At 44.3% G+C, this 22,513-nt stretch overlaps 1 protein-coding gene across 5 annotated transcripts in view; it reads left to right on the top strand.

The window, feature by feature from the left end:
- The window catches only part of IGF2BP2 (insulin like growth factor 2 mRNA binding protein 2), a 159,938-nt gene that overhangs the window by 88,813 nt on the left and 48,612 nt on the right, over window positions 1–22,513 (top strand). Inside the window, exon 3 of one of the 5 annotated variants that reach the window (XM_073803982.1) lies at window positions 20,904–21,009. The exons of the other annotated variants lie outside the window; for them this stretch is intronic. Coding sequence (XP_073660083.1) covers window positions 20,904–21,009 — 106 coding nt within the window. The remainder of the gene's footprint in view (window positions 1–20,903; window positions 21,010–22,513) is intronic. 5 annotated transcript variants of the gene reach the window in all.

Below are 22,513 nucleotides of genomic sequence, written 5' to 3'. Positions count from 1 at the left end.
AGTGCCCTGATCGCCCTCAGTGTTCTTAGAATCCCCATTGTCCTTGGAATTTCTTTTATTGTTTCTAGAATCTGGGTGGCTGCACCTTTTTTTTTTCCCCCATATCCCCCTCTGGAGTTTTAGAGAACCTTATGGTTGTTAATGAATCGATTTTCACAGCCTCCCCAGAAACAAGCCTCTTCTGTGTTACAGATCAAAGAACCTATTACTGACACAAAAGGAATCCAGCCAACTGGCCTTCCCTGCATGGAAGGCAGGTCCTGTTCTAATCTTGCCTCGGCTTTTGACTTGCTGTGTGGCCTTTGTTTCCTCATCCAACGATAATATCTAACTCGCAGGACTGTTGTGGAGTTCAACAAATGCTAAGAACAGTTCCTCTGAAAGGCTGAAAGATAGGTGTCAGATCTACTGCAGCGCCAGGGAACTCAGAGCGTGTTACGTGTTACGATGATTTACTCTGTGCTTTATCTTTGTGAGGGTGGTAAGTGGAGATGCTCCTGTACCCACTTTATACCCTTAAAATGTGCATTTCACCATCTCATTTTAACAGTTCCCATCCACTTCCCTTCCAGACTCGTAGGAAATTGTCTCTCTGGTGTGCTAAGAGTCATTTCACTCTTCACGCTTGTGTGCATCTGATTCCACTTTTGGTTGGGGCAGAGATGCCCTCCTCTGACCCTGGGTCCCTTCCTAATCTTTTTGGTTCCGGCTTTTTTTCCTCAATATTTTGTCCCTTTGACCTCTCTGCATTTGGCATTAATCATGATCATACCTTTCCAAAACTTAATTGTGATGTTCTGCTCCCGGGACCCTGCCTCTGTGACTGACCAGACCTGGTCCCACTCATCTCTTACACCCCTAAATAGAGGCTGAGGTTAAGACCTTTTCTCAGCATAATCTCAGAAGTAATCTCATCCACTGTCAAGGTTTTAAACAAAACCAGTGTTCAACTCTGGTCCTAAATTTCTAACTTCATGCTTGATACTTCCTCTTAGATTATCCTAACATCATGCAGATTCAGTATATTTTAATTTCTCTCCTCTTTATTTTATTTTATTTATTTTATTTTATTAAATATTTATTATATTTTATTTTATTTATTTTATTTTATTAAATATTTATTATATTTTATTTTATTTATTTTCTCTCCTCTTTCCCTACTGCCCACCAGGGAAAAAATTAGTCCCCTTTCTGGATGAACCTAATTATGTTAGGGGTTCCACCGTTAGTTCAAACCTTGCAGCCATTCGAACTCTCTTTTCTTGAATCCCCACATTTAATCTGTTCCCAGTAAACACTCCCCCTGCCCCAGTATTCAGGTTTGCATCATATAGAGCCTGCTATATCGTACCAGTGGTTTCTTACAAGGGCTCCCTGCCACCAGTCTCAACCCACTACAGTCAGGTTAATCTTCTAGAAACCTTCGTCTTGCCTTTTCACCACTCTCAAGTTCTTCCATGGCCCTCTATTGCCTTCAAACAATCATAGTGATTATCTGTTGCTGCTGTTTAACAAGCCCAAACTAAGTGGCATAAAAAAACCACCACTGTTTTAGGTTCATAGATTCTCCAGGTCAGAAGTTTGGAAAGGGCACAGTGGTTGGCTTTGCCTCTGCTGTGTGATGTATGGGTCCTCTGCTGGGAAGATTCAAAGGCTGGAGTGACTTGACGTCAGAGGGCTCACTTGCTCACATCTTCAGTGATTTGATGCTGGCTGTCGGATGGGACCTCAACTGGAGCTGTCAGCTGGAACAGTGGTCTCTCCGTGTGGTTGCTTGTGCGTCCTCCCAGTATGGTGGCTGGTTCCAAGAGCAGGCGTTCCTAAGAGGGGCAGGATGTGATCTAGCTTCGGGAGCCACACAGTATCACTTTCACTGTGGCCACGAGTCTGTCTGGATTCAAGGGAAGGGAACGTAGGACCCCATCTCTTGTGGGAGGAGTGTCAAAGTCACATCATAAGAAGAGCATGTGGGTGATTTTGTTGCTGTCGTCTTTGGAAAATCCATCACAAAGTCTAGCCTGATGTGGGAGTTCCTTTAAAATATCGCCCAGCTTTTTTTTTTTTTTTTTGATTGAAGTATACTTGATGTACAATATTGTGTTAATTTCAGGTGTACAGCAAAGTGATTCAGTTAATTGTTTCAGATTATATTCCATTATAGGTTATTATAAGATATTGAATATAATTCCCTGTACTATACAGTAAATCCCTGTTGCTTACCTATTTTATGTATAGTAACCAGCTGACCTTTTAAATAGAATATGAGAGCACCTACCATTCACAGAACACTTCCTGTGTGGCAGGCACTGTGTCGAAAGACTTCCTGTGCATTCTCATCTAATCTAACAATTCTAAGAGTGTAGATGAGGGAACTGAATCAGGAAGCTTAACGCAGCTTTGTCAAGGGTCACCCAGTTAGTAAATAGCTAAGTGGGGCTTGAATGCAGAACCTTTGGCTCCAGTCTTAACCTCCAGGCTATCCTGTCTCCACTTCTGTCAGGGCGCGCAGATGCAGGGAGAGAGAGAAAAGAGGATAGCAGTTATAAAAACTTACCAGGAATCAGGTTTAGTTTAGGCTCTGACCTCCCCACTTGGCCAGTTGCAGTCCTGGAGCGCTCACAACTCAAGGAAGCAAGACTCTCGTTGGCTGATGGCTCAGGCCACCTTGGTGCTCGGACCACACGTGGTTCCAGTGGACAGGAAGGGCTAGGGGGTGATCTCGTGACTGACTCTATGTCTCCCTCCACAGGCCTGGGCTGGGCTCTCTGGGAGGCTCTCTCCCTCTTCTGTTCTCTCCTGTGGGTTCCTATCTGGTCCTAGTGCCCACTTAGGACTCCTTGGCTCCAGCACGTGTTTGCTTTGACCTCATGCTCACTGAAGCCCCATTTAGAGTTACAGATATTTGTCTCTGCGTAGTTTGCCTTCTCTCTGGATTTGGCTCAACTGGATTCCCTGGGGTTGCCTAGCCTGAACCTGCTTACCTGGGCTGCCTCCCACCCTCACTCATGCTGTTTTCTCTGCAGGTTGAATGTCCTTTGTCCCCCTTCTCTACCTGATGGTACTGACTCTCTTTTCAAGACTCAGCTCAGGTTCCTACCCACCTTCCTTAAGGCTGGTTATGGTCCCTCCTCTGAGCTCCCACAGTTTCTTGTACATTCTTCTAGAATGGTTTTTGTCCCGTTCTGTACTTGTCTGCTGTTTAGTTCCATGTGACCCTCACTAGTCTGGGAGCTCCAGCAGGGAAGAAACTGTGTGTCATTCATCTTGGAGCCCTTGGTGCCTGTTAAGAGCCGGGCATATCAATGATCCTCAGATCCTCCTGAGGAGGCTGGTGTGGTACCTGGAACACCGGTGCTTTTTTTTTTTTTTTTTTTGCTGTACATGGGCCTCTCACTATTGTGGCCTCTCCCGCTGCGGAGCACAGGCTCCGGACGCGCAGGCTCAGCAGCCATGGCCCACGGGCCCAGCCGCTCCGCGGCATGTGGGACCCTCCTGGACCAGGGTACGAACCCATGTCCCCTGCATCGGCAGGCGGACTCTCAACCACTGCGCCACCAGGGAAGCCCCACCAGTGCTTTTTATGTCTGTTAATGGGTTGACAGGGGTGGATGCTGCCAACAGAAACATGGGGGTGGGAAGAAGATTCAGGGATCTGGAGACTCAGAAGATGTGGCTTCTCATCTAAAAAACTTTGGACAAATCACTTCTCTGGAATGCAGTGTCGTTTATTTATGAGATGAAAGGATTTCCTTAAGGACCTTCCCAGTCCTAATACCCTGTGAAGTTAATTTTAAATGATAAGCTTTTGACTATAGACTGCCATGGAGCTAAGCAGTGAGTTCTATCCATTGAAAATATGACCCAATGTTATCATTTCCAAAGGATAGAAGTTTGGTTATTTGTGCAGTTTTGACTGTGCCCTGGTGGTGGGCTGTGGCTGACTAGATTTGATGGAATCATAAACATGGCCACAGTCCATGAAGCCTTTCTCCTTCCCACATAAACCTCAGTAGATCCTAATTCTCAAAGTCTCCACTGGATTTTATTGTCTTCTCTCCAGTTTAACCAACAAGAAACATTTCAACAATTTTCAACTCTTAATTAGCAAAAGCAAGACAGAATGACATATCCCTTTGGGGACAAGACAAAACTATTTTTATGGCTAACAGTTTTCCCTTGTAATGAAGTCTGGTCTTGAAAACACCCTAACATAGTAGGTTCTTGTAACTCGATTATAATTACATAATTATGTATAATAATGTGTATATGTTTTATGTATATGTATTATGTATACATGTGTGTATGTGTTTATATATCTGTGAGTGTATTTACATAATTATACAGGATCAGGCCTGAGTTCTCTACCCGCCAGACCCGATGTAAAGAGGCCATTCCTGTAGTTTTCCAGGGAGCTGTGAGCACAGCTGAGGGTCATTTCCCGGAGTCTCTCTGCAGCCTCCACCAGACTGATTATTCTTAGTTTGATTATCTTAGCCTGGATCATACAAGCCTCTCCCTTTACTTCCCTGTCTCCACCCTCCCGCCATATCATCTATATCCAAGCTCACTATACCTCCTCCAGAAAGCACAAAATGACACAAATTTGAAAACTTAAACCTGCCAGCGTTGCCCCTCAGTAGAGGTTCACTTCACAGCCGGCTGGTGAAGGAGGTGTGAAGAAAGTGAAGAAAGGCAGTGCTGTCTTAAGGTGTGATTCAGTTCTTGTTGCAGTCACTTAAGTTTTAAAAACGAATCCACGAAGCTCTTATCTTGTATCTTGCTCCTGTAGTGTATCCTAACAGTGTCTTCTTGTGCCTCAATTTCACCCCCTACAAAATGGGGGTAAACAAACACTGCCACCCGGAGGTTTCCAAGGGCTGCCAAGGAGGCAGCGTGAACGGTTGGTGAATAGAAGGCATTATCTGCCACCCAGAAGAAAAGCACCTCCCAGACAGACCACAGGGCTGTCCTGCCTTGCCAAAGGAGGCTTCTCTGTAAGCAGGAGGAGTAACATGGGCGAATTGCCCCAGGCTCTGTTGGTCCTGATGACAGAGGGAACTTGCTAGGTGGGTGTTCATGTCTTTTCAGATGAAGGTGAGGAGGTGGGGGACAGAAAGGAGGAAGACAGGTGCACGAGAGGCTTGCTTGAGGTTTCAGTTGATAAACAGTGTTTTATTAGTCTGGAGGAAGCCAGCACGAAAGTACAGTTTTTAGAGAAGGAATTGATTTCCAGTAAAATTTGCTAGGGTGAGCACGTAGCAAAATTAAAAGTTTTAACGATAAAAATAAAATTCAGGGGAATTCCCTGACGGTTCAGTGGTTAAAACTCCACGCTTTCACTGCTGAGGGCGCTGGTTCAATCCCTGGTCGGGGAACTAACATCCCGCAAGCCGCGTGGTGCGGCCAAAAAGATATATATATATATATATATATATATATATATATGTATTATTTGTGTGTGTGTATGTGTGTGTGTATGTATAAAATTCAGGGAGAGGAAAAAAACCTCAGTTGGAAGGAGAAAAGAGTATGAACATTCCCTTTCGTATGTGACATTAACTGGCTAAAATTCACACATTAATTTTTGGTAATTTCAAGATGCCTAGGGCGTCTCGTTCTGTTGACAGTACACAGGAAGTGGCAATTGGTAGTGCTTTGTGACATCTACTTGTTCACGTGCACATGGGTGCATGGTCGTGTACACACACACACACACACACACGCACGCACGCACGCACGCACAGCTTCGAGGCTTTCCTGGTGACCTTTCTTCTCTCTTCTTTGCCCAGAGTACCCTTGGAGTAATTTGCCAGCCCTGTACCAGCTGCACTTTGATGTGGCTTGACCGTTTGTGGACTACCTCTTCACCTCTTCACTCTACAGTTACACCCTGTTTGGTTTCAGAATTTGTTTCTGTTCATACAAAGCATAATCCCAGCCCTGCAGTGTAGCCCAAGGTGAGCAGTTCTAAAGCTCTGAGCCTCAGTTTCCTTATCTGCAGAATGAAGTTGTTCTGAAATCTGAAACTGAGGTTCTTCCACAACCTTTTGAGGATGTCAGCTGTAAGGTCTCATTCCCTCCATAACTGGGTGGGAGGAGTAGCCTCAGCAGCATGACATCCGAGTGACCTGTCAGCGTCCTCTCACATCATCCAGGTAAGAGCTGCTGGGAGCAACATGCTTAGAGTCCCAGTGGTTTGCTGGAGGAGCCAACTGTGTGCATCTCTTTGCAACTTTTGTTTGATGGCATCAAGTTAGTGGCTTTAAATTAGCTATGGTGAGAGTATTTACATTTTGGAAATTAACAAAAGCTACACATTGCCTCCCCCTCGCAGCTTAGTTTAAGTATATACCAGTGTTTCTCTCATGTGAGTTTCTCTCTATCAAAGCTCACTTCTTTGTACTCTAGCCTTCACCCCCCAGTCAGCACTCTTGGTTGCTTCACGGTCATCGCTTAACCTTCTTTCTGCTTAACCTGTAGAAGCGTCCACGCATATGAGGCGAAGCACATGCGAGGAGAGCTGTCACAGGTATTGTTGAGCCTGTGGCTGCAGCAAATTTTCACAGCACTGGTGATAGCCAATTTTTTAATACCTCTATTCTAGTAAACCCAATCTACTTTATCTTTTATACTGTTGTTAGTCAAAGATAGGTAGTATCTTACAGTTTTGTAGAGCTTTGTCACACCCCACTATCTCTGCCTCATGAATAAGTGGAATAATGAATGCCTGCCCTGCTCAAATGTCGGCAGTGATCTCCCTTAGCCTACTATATTAGCACAAACGCCTCACCCTATTAAATAAGACCTCCGCAGTTGTCCCGACTTAGTAGTCATCTGTCTCCCCAGTAGATGTACCCTGTTTTCCCTTGTCCAAACACAGTCTGTTATTTCCTCTCCCCACCCAAGCTCATCTCTGACCATCACAATCCTATCATGGTCCACGTTGATACCACCTGCAAGGCATGACTGGGGCCCCTGGTTTCCCAAGGACATGGCTCCTTTAAGCTGCGAAGGCCAGCAACTTTCAAAGGACTGGGAAGCCCAGAATAGCAACCCATAGGGGTGGTTCTTGACTTCAAAAGATGCAAGACCGTTATCTCTGGTGTTACCCTGCCCCTTGTTCATCTCTGCTTCTCCAGTTTTGATCATGGCTTTGCTCTTCCCTTCTTCCTGCTTCAGTTTTCCACTCAGATTTCTTCCTACCCATCTGCCAGTTCCAGGAGGGAGTTTCTGACTGAATTTCTGGCAGAGTTATTGCTCTGGCCCTTGAACTATGCTCACACCCTCTCTTGGCCCTGATCTTCTCAATTTCAATGTCTGGCCTCCTGAGTCCAGGGCCTTTTTTTTTTTTTCTTTTTTGGTAAAGAGCAAGATAGTAAATATATTAGGTTTCTTGGCCCATATGGTCTCTGTCACACCTTCTCAACTCTGCCTTTCTAGTGGAAAAGTAGCTATAGACAATATATAACCAAACAGGAGGTTCAATAAAACTTTACTTACAAAATCAGGCTTTGGACTGGATGTAGCCCACCAGCCATAGTTTGCTGACCCCTGCCCTAGTCAAACATCTGTTAATATCTACTCCTGACACTTGTTCATAAAACTGTGTGCCAACTTGAATACGTGATGTTCATTAGCGTAACTCGTGCAAGAGATCCTGTCTGGGACGTGCCCAGCTGGGAATCCTGCAGCCTCAGAGTTAAGGGTTCCAGAGAACATACTTGTCCTGTTTGCTCGACCCACAAAGGAGCACTGATTCAAAATGGGCAGAAGCACTTGTGTTATGGGGGCCAGTATGACATAGAGCAGCATTTCCCAAATTTCAGCCATCTGTGTACTGCTTTCATGTTTTCTGCCGTTATCTCTACACCTGCTCTGTTAACTACTTAATGTTGTCTTTTGAAGTGGTCCCCCTTTAAAAAACTTAACCTAAGTTTACTTTTAAAAGAAACTTTATATTATTTATATAATTGAAAAACCAGTACCATTTGCAATAAATAGAAAGTAACCATAAAAATGAAATATACTGAAAACAATGTGTTTTTATTAAGTTCTAGCTACCGTTGCTTGTTAAGGTTCTGAGCCTAACATTTTTTTTTTTTTGGCGGTACGCGGGCCTCTCACTGCTGTGGCCTCTCCTGTTGCGGAGCACAGGCTCCGGACGCACAGGCCCAGCAGCCATGGCTCACGGGCCCAGCCGCTCCGCGGCGTGTGGGATCTTCCCGGACGGGGCATGAACCCGTGTGCCCTGCATCGGCAGGCGGACTCTCAACCACTGCGCCACCAGGGAAGCCCAACATTTTTTTATTTTTAGAGGGAGGTTGATTAGTATTGGAGAGGTGTTAAAGACTTCCAGCCTCAGACTGAGAGATTTTTCTTGATACAAAAAGAAATATTAGAAAATAAATGCAGTGTGGTGCATTGTTTTTATTGCTGTATTTACTCACCTCCTGCAGACATTACATGGAACTCCATGTCCCATGTGACACCTAAAAACCCCTAGAGGGACAGGATTAGTGACTTGGGCATCAAACAGACCTGTGTTCACATTCCTGGCTTCACCTTAGATTCCCCAGCTGCAAAGTACGAACAGTACTTATCCCAGCTTCATTCATGGAGCAAGTAGGAGTCAGGTATTGGCTTTCTGGGCCCTGCTGGGCACCAGTGTGGGGCTTGTTTTAGGCACTGGAGTTGGTGTTGGTAAAGCACCCAGCACAGTGCCTGTCCCTCGCATGGGCATTATTGTTCCTGGAACCCCTGTGAATTCAGAATCTCTCTTACAGCTCTTACAATAGTATCTATGAGATTTCTGTAATTGGTCCTATTGCATCACAGCTGAGAGACCTTGGGCAAGTTACTTAAATTCCCTTCTGGTCCACTGACCAGTGTGAGAATTAGATGAGATGACGTGTGTAAAATTGCTTTGTAATGGTGAAGTCTGCACCAGGTTTGTCATTGGCAGTACCTTGGGTGGTGGGTTTTGTTGACCTGTCTTCCTCGCCTTTTTGGACTGAGTTCCCTGGAGGGCAGAGACTGTGGTTGTGGGCCTCTGTCTACATCTCCCCCCTTTGCATTTGCAGCTTGTGCAAAACTGTCCATGAAGGGAATGGAAAATGTCATTCCTGTTCATTCTCATTTCCTTCTCTCCTCTCCCTCCCAAGAATGGAATTTTTGGCTTTATAAACTAAGGAATCTCAGTGGTACCCGCTTCCCATCCGGAAAATACTGGTATGGTAGGCTAGGCTGTCCCCACCAGCACAGGCCTGTGATGAAAATGTGTCTACTTGTCCTCTGTTGACTCTAGGTGCTGCTTGGATTCCTGTGTGTCACCTCCTGCAGTGGCATTCTGCACCATTTGCCCTTTAGCTGGTTAGTTCTCTGCCGTTTCAAAGCTCACTCTCCACCTCCTGTGATCCTGCTGATTCATAGTCTTTCCCTTAGAACTCTTGTTTGTTATAGATGTTTTTACAAGTTCTTAGCCATGGGGTTCTTTTCTTCTAGCCTTTACAAACCATTTTTCTTGGCTCACAGATTAAAGTCTGTCTATCCATCTGTGTCATTGAGTAAAGATTTCTAAGACTTCTCTTGAGTCCTATTCTCACAGTAAACCACTCACAGCACAGAAATTCTTCCTTTAAAGGTTTTTTTGCCTGGACAACTTAGTTCTTATACACGTTTCTATGGGAGGAAGAGGCATCTTTACTGTCCTTGAGGGAAGAGAGCAGGCAGGGCTGGAGAACTCTCGACACTAAGGAGGATTGTAGAAAGAGACCATCTGGCCCCAGAGAAATGAAATAACCTGCCACAAATAGCCCAGTCACATATCTGGGTGGTGGCCCCACGCCCAGCAGTCCTGATGCCTAGTCTGACTTTCTGCCCACGACCTCCCAGTAGACTGGGGTCTCAAGCGCTCAGGGAATGAGCTCCCTCTTAGAGCTCCATGGCCATCAAAGGGCTGCAAGGATCTTGGTCAGAGACAGAGGGGCCCTTTTACATTCAGATGACCTGGGCTGACCAAAGTGAATTGAAATGAGAGGCCCGATTACATGAGCTTAAAGGGCAACCACGCCTGCTGTCTGTTCACTTGTGTATAATCATCCCTTGAAAAGAAAAGTGCTGGATGGTGGGATGAACAAATCACAGTGGTGGGGCAGAGTCTGGCTGGGCTGCAGAAATGTAAACAGTGGGTTGTGATAAATGGCTATGAAGAAGACACTAGCTAAGGGCCGCAGGGGCACTGACCTTGCCCGTCTGGGCAGCTGCCCCTCAGTTAAGGTGAAATATTGATCCTGGCACCTGATCTTAACCAGACATGACCTGGAAATGAAGAATGTCCCCTTGTCCGCATTCTGATGATCCACCAGCACTGATGGGGTTGGCTTCCTCATGCACCACCATGGCCCTGAGTAAATACCCTCTCCCTAACCAGATCAGGGAGCTTGAGCAGCCAGGGGCGATATTCTCCCTGCACTTCACCTCTCCACCACCACCCCAAAAGGAACGTGGGAGGTGAACCCCTTATGAGGATGGGTTGGTAACGTAGTATGGTGGCCAACCCAGCAGTCCTGGCATTCAAACTAAGGCAGCCTACTCCCCAGAGAGCTGTGCTCTTTGCTGCTAGAAGAGGCAGAGGAGAGGCCTCTGAGTTTTGTTTCCTGTTAAATATAGAAAGAGGAAAAGGAAGAAAAAGAGGGAGATTCTTACTCAACACAGCGTATTTGTAAGATTGCACTACAGACCAAAGGCACATCAGTTAAATCAATGTTTCTTGGATAGATGCTGTAGAAAATATTAATAAAAGAATTCAAAACATATATTGGGCAGAGGAATCGTTATTAGAATAAGAAAATACTCTTCTAAGGGCATAACTTTGATGGAGGCATTATTCATGTGGATTAAAAAAATAACAGTTCTAGTACATTCATTTAAAAAAATCAGTGGTGGTATTTAATCATACCTTCCACTGACCTAAAGCACGCTTAATTTTTTTTAATACATTTATTTATTTTGGGCTTCATTGGGTCTTTGTTGCTGCACGCGGGCTTTCTCTCGTTGCGGCGAGCAGGGGCTCCTACTCTTTGTTGCGGTGCGAGGGCTTCTCATTGCAGTGGCTTCTCTTGTTGCGGAGCATGGGCTCTAGGCACGCAGGCTTCAGTAGTTGTGGCGCGCGGGCTCTAGAGTGCAGGCTTAGTAGTTGTGGCGCACGGGCTTAGTTGCTCCATGGCATGTGGGATCTTCCCGGACCAGGGCTCGAACCCGTGTCGCCTGCATTGGCAGACGGATTCTTAACCACTGCGCCACCAGGGAGGTCCCTTAATTTTTTGTGTGTGTGTGGTACGCGGGCCTCTCACTGTTGTGGCCTCTCCCGTTGCGGAGCACAGGCTCCGGACGCGCAGGCCCAGCGGCCATGGCTCACGGGCCCAGCCGCTCCGCGGCATGTGGGATCTTCCCAGACCGGGGCACGAACCCGCGTCCCCTGCATCGGCAGGCGGACTCTCAACCACTGCGCCACCAGGGAAGCCCGTCCCTTAATATTTTTAATGGATCTGTTTGTTACACTCTCAAGAGGTGTGGTGAATACCTGCTGGGAACAGAAGGATATTATAATGGTAGTTGGCAAGATGCTTTAATTTTCATCTGGAGGCACTTAATTTGTTGGTTAAGTGTACCTGGCAGCTCCATGTCAAAGGGAAGCGAGGAATTATCAGTAGACTGCCCCAGTAGTGAGGTGCACACAGCTATAGAATTATACTTGCACCTAAATTCTCAGGGCCACAAGGCTGTCTTCTCTGAGGAAGGGAGTCAGTTAAGAAGAAAACAGCTTCTGAAAAGAAAGTTAATGCTGATGGCTGTGTTTACGTTGTCTCCCAGTTTCTGAGTCTTGGTGAAAGGTTTATCACCTTCGTGGTCCCTGGAAGCGTGCTCTGCTCCTCTCAAACCAAGTGCCCTTGCTGCCCTGCCTTTGTACACCTCATTCCCTTGATTTGAAAGGCCCTCTAAACCCCTCTGCACTCTCTACTTCACCTTTGCTCTCCTGGCTCACTCTGCCTCGTACTGCTCAGACTCAGCTGAGGCATCACCTTCCCTGGAGGCCTTTCCAGGTTCTCCTCCTGTCTGCTCAGCCACTCGGCACCCCCCAGGCCTGTCCACAGCAACACTGCATGCAGGGTGCACTGGCTATCTTCCTGCCAGACTGTGAGCTCCTCATGGTGGGGAACAGGCTTTTCACCTGTCTCTCTGGTGTCCCGCAATACTCAGTGAGGGTTTGTTGAATAAATGAAGTGAATGAAGTTAATCAGATCAGGAATCACCTGCCAGAATACAAAGAAGAGCAGGGAAGCATTCTGTGGAGTTTCCCAGAGTGGGTGAGGTGGGTAGGTTCTTTAGCATATGAAAAACAATCAGCTTCATTCATAGTTAAAATGCAAAAAAAGATAGTATTTTTCACCTATGAATGGGCAGAAATCAAAAATTGGAGAGCTGCGTTTTCATGTGTGGAGAAACAGTGTTGCATTTGTATGTTGACGTTACAAATGCACAGCCTTCTGACTCAGTGATTCCACTTCTAGGAGCTTATCTTCCAAGATACACTCACAGGTGTAAAATTAGGTAGATAGACAAGTTACTTGCTACAACATTTTTGGTTTTTTGGAAATAGCAAAAGGTTAGAAACGTATGTCCATCAATAGGAGACCAGTTAAATAAATCATGGTATATTCATAAAGTTGAATGTTGTACAGCTGTCAAAAAGAATAATACAGCTCTGTGTATGGCTATGACACAATCTCCAAGTGAAAAAAGCATATACAGAGCACTAACATTTTTTTTTGAGGGGGGAAAAAAGAATACACAGTCGACCCTTGAACAGGATGGGTTTGAACTGCATGGGTCCACCTATACATGGATTTTTTTCAATAAATATATTGGAAATTTTGGGGAGATTTAGGACAGCTTAAAAAGAAAAACCTCACAGATGAACCATGTAGCCTAGAAATACCAAAAAGATTAAGAAAAAGGTATGTCATGAATGCATAAAATATATGTAGATATACATATAACATACAAAATATGTGTTTATGTTATTAGTAAGGCTTCTGGTCAACGGTAGGCTATAGTAGTTAAGTTCGGGGGGGAATCAAAAGTTATAAGCAGATTTTCAGCTGCACGGGGGGCGTGGGTAAGTACCCTTAACCCCATGCTGTTCAAGGGTCAACTATATACGTATATGCTTTTGTGCAGAATACTCTGGAATGATGTTTAAAAACTGGTATCAGGACTGGAGTCCTGAAGGATAGATAACAGAGGGCAAATTTTTCTGCTGTGTTTTTTCTGCTTTGGTACCTTTTGAACTTTGTGCAAAGAATATATAGTACTTATTTCTAAAAAGTTAATTTGTTTTAAAGAAGCCAGTTGAGTGATAGATATGTGTCCAATTTTGCTGAGATCTGCAGAATCACTATATAAAATTCACTAGGAAGAGCTCCATGTAGTATAAACACTTTTCATCCTGATGTCTCACCACAGTCCCACCCCGCCTGTCCCCCTTGCCTTTGAAGTCTCTCTTACTCACCTGTTGCCTAGACCATTGGAGTTGGAAAGGGCCTTGGACAGTTATCTAGTGGTGTATGCATTTAATCAAGCTAACACTGCTGCTTTTCCAATAAATGTGTCATGTCTTTTTTATATATATATAAATTTATGTATTTTATTTATTTATTTTTGGCTGCATTGGGTCTTTGTTGCTGCAGGCGGCTTTCTTTAGTTGCGGTGATTGGGGGCTACTCTTCGTTGCAGTGCGCAGGCTTCTCATTGCAGTGGCTTCTCTTGTTGTGGAGCACCGGCTCTAGGCACGCAGGCTTCAGTAGTTGTGGCTCACGGGCTCTAGAGCGCAGGCTCAGTAGTTGTGGCGCACGGGCTTTGTTACTCTGCGGCTTGTGGGATCTTCCCAGACCAGGGCTCAAACCGTGTCCCCTGCATTGGCAGGTGGATTCTTAACCACTGCGCCACCAGGGAAGCCCTGTATCATGTCTTAAGTTTCTCTCACCTGCTGCTAAAGCATGTTACTTTAAAAATATGAATGTAGGCTTTACAGAGTTGTATAGATCAAAGTTGCAATAACAAGTAGAATATCAGTACAATACTAACTAACCAGCATCTGAATTATGGGCCAGAGCTCTGTTTCTATGTAGTGGAAACCTAAGCTTTGATACAGTGGTTTATGACATCAGTGGAATTCCTTGGAGGCAGTTATAGTCTCCTTATTCACAGTCCCATGCCAAGACCTATATACACCTGTAGGAAATGGACAAGCTCCTACTTAGCTGTGCCGTATACTCCATTCATAGTAAATTTCAGGAAGTAACATTATACCTTCAAAATCCAGACACCAGAGATTGTACAAGAGTAACCCTGGCACTAGTGAAGATGTAAACATAAGGCTTTCTGCAATAAGGTAGAAAAGGGAAGAAATGGGATAAATTGTGGCTGCAGGGGTGGGTTGTGATATAGAGTCACAAATCCACTTTTTTTGGATTGTAAGCCATTCAATCATAAAATAGTATGGACTCTGTCGGCTAACTTATCTAGTGGGTTGTTAAAAACTGTGACCCAAACAAAATGCAAGATTTGTTGGGATGATTTTTTTTTTTTTTTAATTCAGTCTCTGTAGCCTAAGGTCCACGGAGAGAGACACCTTTTCTTTCTGCTCCTTACCTTTTCTTTGTGACAGTTTTGTTTTGCTGCCAAAATGGAGTGAATCTTGGGTTTGGAAAGAAGCTTGTCTAACTGGCTGTCATCTTATCTCAAGTGCCTCATGTCCGAGGCATTAAGCAGGGAGGTTAAGTGACTGGCCCAGTATCCACCCGACAGCTTTGCCTGAAGTGGAGCCAGCATTCAAACCGTGGTCTCTGGCTCCCTGCTCAGCACATCTCCCACTCTGCTTCTTGTGGTGCTGAAACAGTGGTGGCCTTTGGTAATGATAAAATGTTTTATTAGGGGTGGGGAGAATTATTAGGTTAGAAAATCCAGGGACTATATTTAAATTTATATTTTTTCTTAAATCATTGTTCTCTTCTAAGAAATCAAGGCCTTATGGACATTAGTAAATAAAAGTGTTTGCATTTCCACAAGTATCTATGCTTGACTATTACAAATTTTGTATTTCTCACCAAGGAACAAAAGTACTCTCACTTGGGCACAATAATCAAGGTGCTCTTAAATGAAGGAGAAGAATAATCCATCAGTTTGCCAATTGTACATTTTAGCTTGTGAAATTATCCTGAAATGGGTCCTTTTAAGCCTGAATCCACAGGTGATTCTTTATCACTTCAGTAGCTTCTCTTCCAGTTCAGTGCTGGCTCCATGCAGTGCCTTCTAATTGATTATCTGATTGTGACTCATCCGGTGAAGTCAAATCCATTCACATTTCATAGGAAAACCAGGCACCAGCTCTCCTGGGCATATCAGGACCGACGCTGGGAAAAGGAGTTTGAGGGTGCTTCTGTCAAAATAACCCTAATGCCTACCTGTGTAGGGTGCACTACAGTTTATGGAGCGCTTTCTCATAATCCCCTGGGATTTGGGGAGGGACAAATGAGAGGAGAGTGCAGGAGCTTATCACAATGCTAAGGAGACTGGGACTCCGAACAGCTAAGGGGAGGCCACCAACTGAACTCTCTTCCCTCCCTCATTCATGCTGCTGAGGACCTGGCTCCCAACAAAGAAAGGAAAGAGGGTCCTGGTAGTAGAGGGCAACCAACCGTGCACTGCTTCCAGGGAAGGGAGAAGAGAGAGGAAAAGGAATTTGAAGCTGTGGTAGCAGGACCTCCCTTGGCCACCTGCTGAGCCAGGTAGGTTGTTCACCTTTATTCACGTCAGGTGTTGACTCCTATATAGGATACTTCCCAGTATTGGGTCCTGCTGGGGCCCACCCAGCTAATGGTACTGGTTTGAGAGGAAGTGATGAAAAGTCAGGAACCAACTGAGACAGATGCTCTGTTTACTGTCTTTGTAAGACAGGGAACTCGAAAGAGAGTGTGAACCAACAGCTGGGAGGAATTCTACTTTTAAGTGCCAGAGATCTTAACCCTATCATGTACATTCATTCATTCCTCAGATTTCCTGAGTGACTGCTGTGTCCACATCACCAGGTTAGAGCTGTTGAGCTGCAGGGGTAGGGATAGGATGTACATAGTTCGAGAAGGATATGAATCTTGCATTTCGATCGGCACCACTGGAAAAATTTCTGTAGGCAAAAGTCTAGTCTCTCAAAATTGGTTATAAATCAAATTTGTGTATTTGCAGTTATCTCCCTACTAATTTGTCTTATTTCAGAATTGATGTAAAAATATCTTAAGATGAATCCTCATTAGGATGATGAATCCTTTTAAATATAAGAATAATTTATATGCCATCTTTCCCCAGTTCGTCTGTTTTAAAAGTTGGCTATTTGGCAATAAAATAAAATAAATTTAAAAAGGGGAATTTCCTTGCCGTCCATTGGTTAGGACTCTGCACTTTCACTGCTGAGGGCCCGGGTTCAATCCCTGGTCTGGGAACTAAGGTCCCACAAGCTGCGTGGCGTGGCTCAAAAAAAAAAAAGTTGGCAATTCTAGGTTTTAAAAAGTCTCATTGTATTCAAATCATGTAACATTAGCTCTAAGAGCTAACGATCTTCCTTTGTTTTTACATCAGCACTTTATGAGATATTGAAGACATTCACTGATTTGTTTTTCTTTGCATGCTGTGATTTTATTTTTTTATTGGTGGTGTTTGAGAAGTTTTTTCTTGACTCCTCTCCCAATTTTGAGAAATAACTTTTCCTCTGGTCCTCTTATTTTCTCCAGAGCTCCCCCTTTGTGTAGCAGAGGAAATCTCAGGGGGTTAAGTGCTAAGGGGCAGACCCGGGTGGGAAGGAAAGCTTCCCCTTTGTGGCAGTGCAGGTGTTCCACTGCTGTTATACACAGAAATGCCTGCCTCAGCTTTAACTTCCCCACGGTGGTTGGAAACAAGGACTTGTGTGATGCTCTTTACTACCTGCAATTACAGTTTAAGGATACTGTGCAGAAACAGGTGTTAAAGGACATTGGGTTCATGTCTAGCTAAAACCTAAAAATATGACTAAGAAAATGCAGGAATAGCCTTTTTCCTTGAGGACATAATTGATTCAAGGGACCAACTCTAAAGTACATTCTTTATTGAAATGTACATGTTGCATTAAACATGTAAAGTACATGTTTTATTGAAATTAATTAGAGAGCTTTAGGGTTGCTGAGGTCAGTGTTGTCTTTTCTGTTTGTTTACTCCCTAGAATATAAGCAGCATGCGGACACTTTTGTTTTGTTCACTACTCTACCCCAGAACCTAAAACAAGTGCGTGGCTAGTAACAGGTGCTTAGTGAACACCTGTTAAATGAAGTTGGAAAAGCTTTTGGTTTAATCTTAGAAATCATCTTATTTCCCAAATGAGATAAAATGTCCAGTTTTTTTTTTTTGTTTTTTTTTTTGAGGTACGCGGCCCTCTCACTGCTATGGCCTCTCCCGTTGCGGAGCACAGGCTCCGGACGTGCAGGCTCAGCGGCCATGGCTCACGGGCCCAGCCGCTCCGCGGCGTGTGGGATCTTCCCGGACCAGGGCACGAGCCCGTGTCCCCTGCATCGGCAGGCGGACTGTCAACCACTGCGCCACCAGGGAAGCCCTAAAATGTCCAGTATTTAACCTCCAGTCAGAACATTTGGGTATGGGTAGTTCGGATTGTTCATAGTACCTAACCTTCAGTGTGGGTGAGATGTTCCTTTTGTGTGAGATGGTGAATGCTATTTGATTTACACAGCATGGGGAAGGAGTTCTCTCCTCCCTTTCTCTGCTTACTTGGGATTTAGAGCTATATTAGAGATGAACTTAATTTTTCTTAATCATCCTGACTATAATGATTAAGATCAAAGTCTTTTATAACTGCTGGGAGTAGTTCCTTCTTTTCAGAAGTAAAATGGCTGTTGGTTTATCACTCATTCCCAGACATTGTGGGCTCACAGCTTCTGGCTTGAATTTTTGTTAATTGTGACACTGTTTCTTCAATATGTCAGGGCATGCCATTGTACTTGTTGTCTTCAGGGAAGAAACAGCACCTCCACATGAGTCATTACATCCAATCACAGGAAGGGTTTGCAGTGGCTACTGTGTCGGGAAATGTCTTCCCCTGCATTTTCCAGTCAACAGCCTGTTGCCTTGAGCTGATAAGCATAGACTGGAGTGAAAGAAATTGGCTGGGTTGAAGACCAGTCAGTGTCTTCACTAATCACGTGTTCTTCTTATAGTTGGAACACAGAATATGGGGTGGAGGGTGCCAGGAAAAAGAAGCCAGCTGTCAGCAACACATGCTCCTGGTGAATTTGCTGATTGCTGAGCACCTGCTCTATTACAGATGCTACTTGAGCTGAGGAGGGAAAAAATGAAAAAGGCACAAGTAAAAAAAAAGGAAAAGGACAGAGTTGAGTGCTGTTTGGAGAACTCAAGAAAACAATTATTTGAAAATGAATTGGAGAGATGCTGAAAGGATGGCACAGTTGTTGGTGACGAGGCATGTGGCTTCATTTTCCTTTATAAAGATGGTTTTGTATTTACCCTGCACCACACAAGTAAAACATTCATGTACTCAAATTGTAACTTGTGTTGCATCAAGTTTATATATGTTTTTATCAGGGCTCAAAATATGATATGTAAATATTTGTTTTTACCCTGGTTAGTCTTAATTACAGATAATGAATTGAGGGCCTTATACGGGTAATCACTTCATTAGAAACTAATCACTTCATTAGAAACACAGTTTGCGGCTTCCCTGGTGGCGCAGTGGTTAAGAATCCGCCTGCCAATGCAGGGGACACGGGTTTGAGCCCTGGTCTGGGAAGATCCCACATGCCGCAGAACAACTAAGCCTGTGCACCACAACTACTGAGCCTGCACTCTAGAGCCCACGAGCCACAACTACTGAGCCCACATGCCACAACTACTGAAGCCCATGCGCCTAGAGCCCAGGCTCTGCAACAAGAGAAACCACCACAATGAGAAGCCCGCGCACCACAATGAAGAGTAGCCCCCACTCGCTGCAACTAGAGAAAGCCTGCGCGCAGCAACGAAGACCCAACGCAGCCAAAAATAAATAAATAAATTTAAAAAAAAAGAAGAGAAACACAGTTTGGTTTTGTTAACTGGCACCTTCATCACAGCACAATAAAATGCTTTCAATTCTTACATGGTTCAGATCTTGAAAAGCTGGAAGCTGACTTTGAGATCTTTCACTCACAGAAACTCAGCCTTACCTCTCAAGATCCCACCCTCCTGAATCCAAATGCCTGTTTGTACTCAGGCACACTTGAATGTCCTTTCCTTCTGAGAACTTTGTCTCCTGTCTGGGATTCACCCCACCCTTCTCCATTCAGCAACCCATATTTTGGGGAGGGTTCTCAAACTCTATCCTGCCCCATGAGATTCAGCACAGTGCTGACTGGGGCCAGTGATGATGAGCAAAGGCTTATTAGGCTCACAGGCAGGCACAGCTCCCAGTCCTGGGCCAGGAGAGCTGTCAACCAGGAGTCAGGAGTCAGCTGACCCTGTGAAGGAGTTCACTAATTAATACCTTTATTGCCCTCTCTGAAGGGCATTTATATTAAATAAATCTTCTGAGGAGCAAAGGGTGAACCACTATAGTGAAATTTCCAAAATAACCCTTCCTGGGAGAGATGTTTTTGGTCAGAGTCTACAATGAGGTTGACAGTGAGAGGGAAAACCTGGAAATCTATTCCTAAGACTCATTTTCCCAGCATTTGCCTGAGGTGGTACATCTTGTCCAAAATTCATTGAACTGAAGTATATACATGAAATGTAAATTTTGTCGGTGACTTGACATGACAATTCGAGTGACATTTTAAGAGCAAAGATTTAAACTTGTAGACCGCGGTCAAAAATATTGCTCCCAGCTGTGAGACTGGACAGGGGATTCATCAGTACCTCAGTTTACTTATCTGAAAGTGAGGATAACAATCCTTCCTTCATAGGGGAGTGGTAAGGCTTAAATGGGATGCTTAGCACCCATTAATGTAAATAATATTGGTGGCTTGGGGAAAGCTTCCTGCTAGAAACAGTGTGATGAATGTGTTGGGTGTCTCTCTGAAACATTAATAAACTCATCAAATAAAATAACTTGAAGGATGAGAAAGAAATAGTGTTCAATGAAGCCCATGGAGAAATTCTGGTAAAGCTAGAGCTAAAACTGTATTTCATTCTCTCTTGTCACAAAATGAGTTAACGAGTAGTATGGTAGATGGGAAAGATGGTGTTATCTGTAGGAAATTGTACACAAACCTTGGTAAGACTGGTCACGGTTTTCCTATGTCAGGTTTTTTTTTTGCTTTATTTTAAAATACTGAAGATGTGTTTGACAAAGAAAAATATTTTCCCTGAATAATTATTTAGATTTTTTTAGTGTTCCTTCAGTTCAAATATTTCTATTTACCACTACTTCAGTAAAAGGAGCCCCCTTCACTAAAAACTGAATACGAATCAAAAAAGAGAAATTTTAGATATTGACTTCCTTTTTAAAGAGCTAAAATATTGAATATCTGAGGAATGTGATTATCTACTTTACTAGAACAGTGTATGGTGGTTTCAACCTACAGTCGAGCATACTGATTCCTTTTAACAGGAGATGATTTTAACCCTTCTAAAGGGTTTGTAGAATCCTGCAGTTGGAATGAAACTCAATGGTCATTTAATGCAAATTGTACTCATTGTACCTGACCCACTAGGGAAACTCCTTCACCATCTTGCCCAGGTGGAGCAGCCTGACCTGTCTTCTCATGAACATCTCATCATTATCTAATTACTTTTCTCCTTCTACCTCTTTCAAGAACAATTAAGAATTCCTGATGTTTTCCTCAAGAGGGAAGTCTGGAATTGTGTTGGCAACCTCTTAAAAAGTCAAGGCCTCTTTGAGAGGGGCTCGGAGGTAAATGAGTAAGTTACAAAGTCTCAGACTATTGCTTTATCATATTCACTGATTTCTTTTCTGTGATATTCAAGCAGTAGACTTTCAAGAGGTCCTGTCTCTGAATTCTCATGAAGCATGAGTGTGTTCAGGCCACTTGGGGGTTTATGGTTTTGCGGACCTGAGTTTATAGAGCAAGGGAATTTACTGAGTTCATAACTACAGTTCTCCTGGCTCAAACCCTTTGCAACAGGGCACCACAATAATATCTGATTTAATCCTTATATGATTTGGCCCATAACACTGCTAATATTCACAAGGACTTTACTCTGATCACATGTTTTTCTCCTTATAAAAAACCCCAAACCTCTTTTTCACTTTTCAACATTTTTTTTTTTTTTTGCGGTACGCGGGCCTCTCCCATTGCGGAGCACAGGCTCCAGATGCACAGGCTCCAGACGCGCAGACTCAGCGGCCACGGCTCATGGGCCCAGCCGCTCCGCAGCTGGACCAGGGCACGAGCCCATGTCCCCTGCATCGGCAGGCGGACTCTCAACCACTGTGCCACCAGGGAAGCCCCACTTTTCAACAGTTTTTATGTGGAAAGCATTTGGTTTTCTAATAACTGTTATAATACATTTATTTTAGATTCCATAGCGGCAGATGCAGTTCTTAATAATTTTGTAACAAAGTGACAACAGTTAGTTTCACTGATTAAGTCATGCCCTGTGTCCTCTGTGTGTATGTGTGTGAGAGAAAGGAGAGAAAGAATGAGAGGCGGGTGGGGGAGGGGATTACTGTAAAAGGCAGCTGAGTGCTGAATAGAAGATTGGCCGAGGCTATCACTGGTGATTCATCTGCTTCCCTGATTCATTGCTAGCCCTAGGTCCTAGTTCAATTTAGCACAGGATGTCCCTTGTACAGAATGTCCAGAAGTTTTAAGGGGAACTTTTAGAACTAATGAGGAATGGGAAGGAGAGAAAGTGCCTCAGACACTTACTAATGAGGACATGGGATGCAGGGGAATCTGATTATAGCACTAGAGAAGCGGGCATGGCCAAGAGCTCTGGTGGTTTCAGCCTTGGCTCTGCCACTGCCCTTGGAGTCAGTTAGCACACCTACCTCTAGATAATGTACATTCCATGGTGGTTTGATTTCCTTGCAAGAATAAAACCACAGTGTCATCTGATGGAGCTCAAAATTGCTATGGAAACAGATGGGACCTAGTTGGGTAGGATCTCTCACTGAACCCCAAAGGACTCTCTTACAGGATCCTTTTGCTTCCTCTGTTGCTTCTCTTGCCCACAGTTTTCCCGGACATCTTCTGATCCTTAGCTTGCCTAATTTTCAAATGGAATCTGAGATCCTATGAGGTGGGAGTCCACAATATATGTTAAGTCTTCCCTACTCAGGCCCCCAGCATGGTCAGTGCCTGGGCTAGAGTTCAGACTTGTGGTTAATTAAAACGATGGCATTATCCACCTCACAAGCAAACAGGCGTTTCACACACACACACACACACACACACACACA

The sequence above is a fragment of the Tursiops truncatus genome, chromosome 4 (assembly GCF_011762595.2).
Source record: "Tursiops truncatus isolate mTurTru1 chromosome 4, mTurTru1.mat.Y, whole genome shotgun sequence".
Classification (NCBI taxonomy): domain Eukaryota; kingdom Metazoa; phylum Chordata; class Mammalia; order Artiodactyla; family Delphinidae; genus Tursiops; species Tursiops truncatus.
The sequence above is the reverse complement of the archived record's forward strand: the minus strand, read 5'-3'. Positions and strand labels throughout refer to the sequence as shown.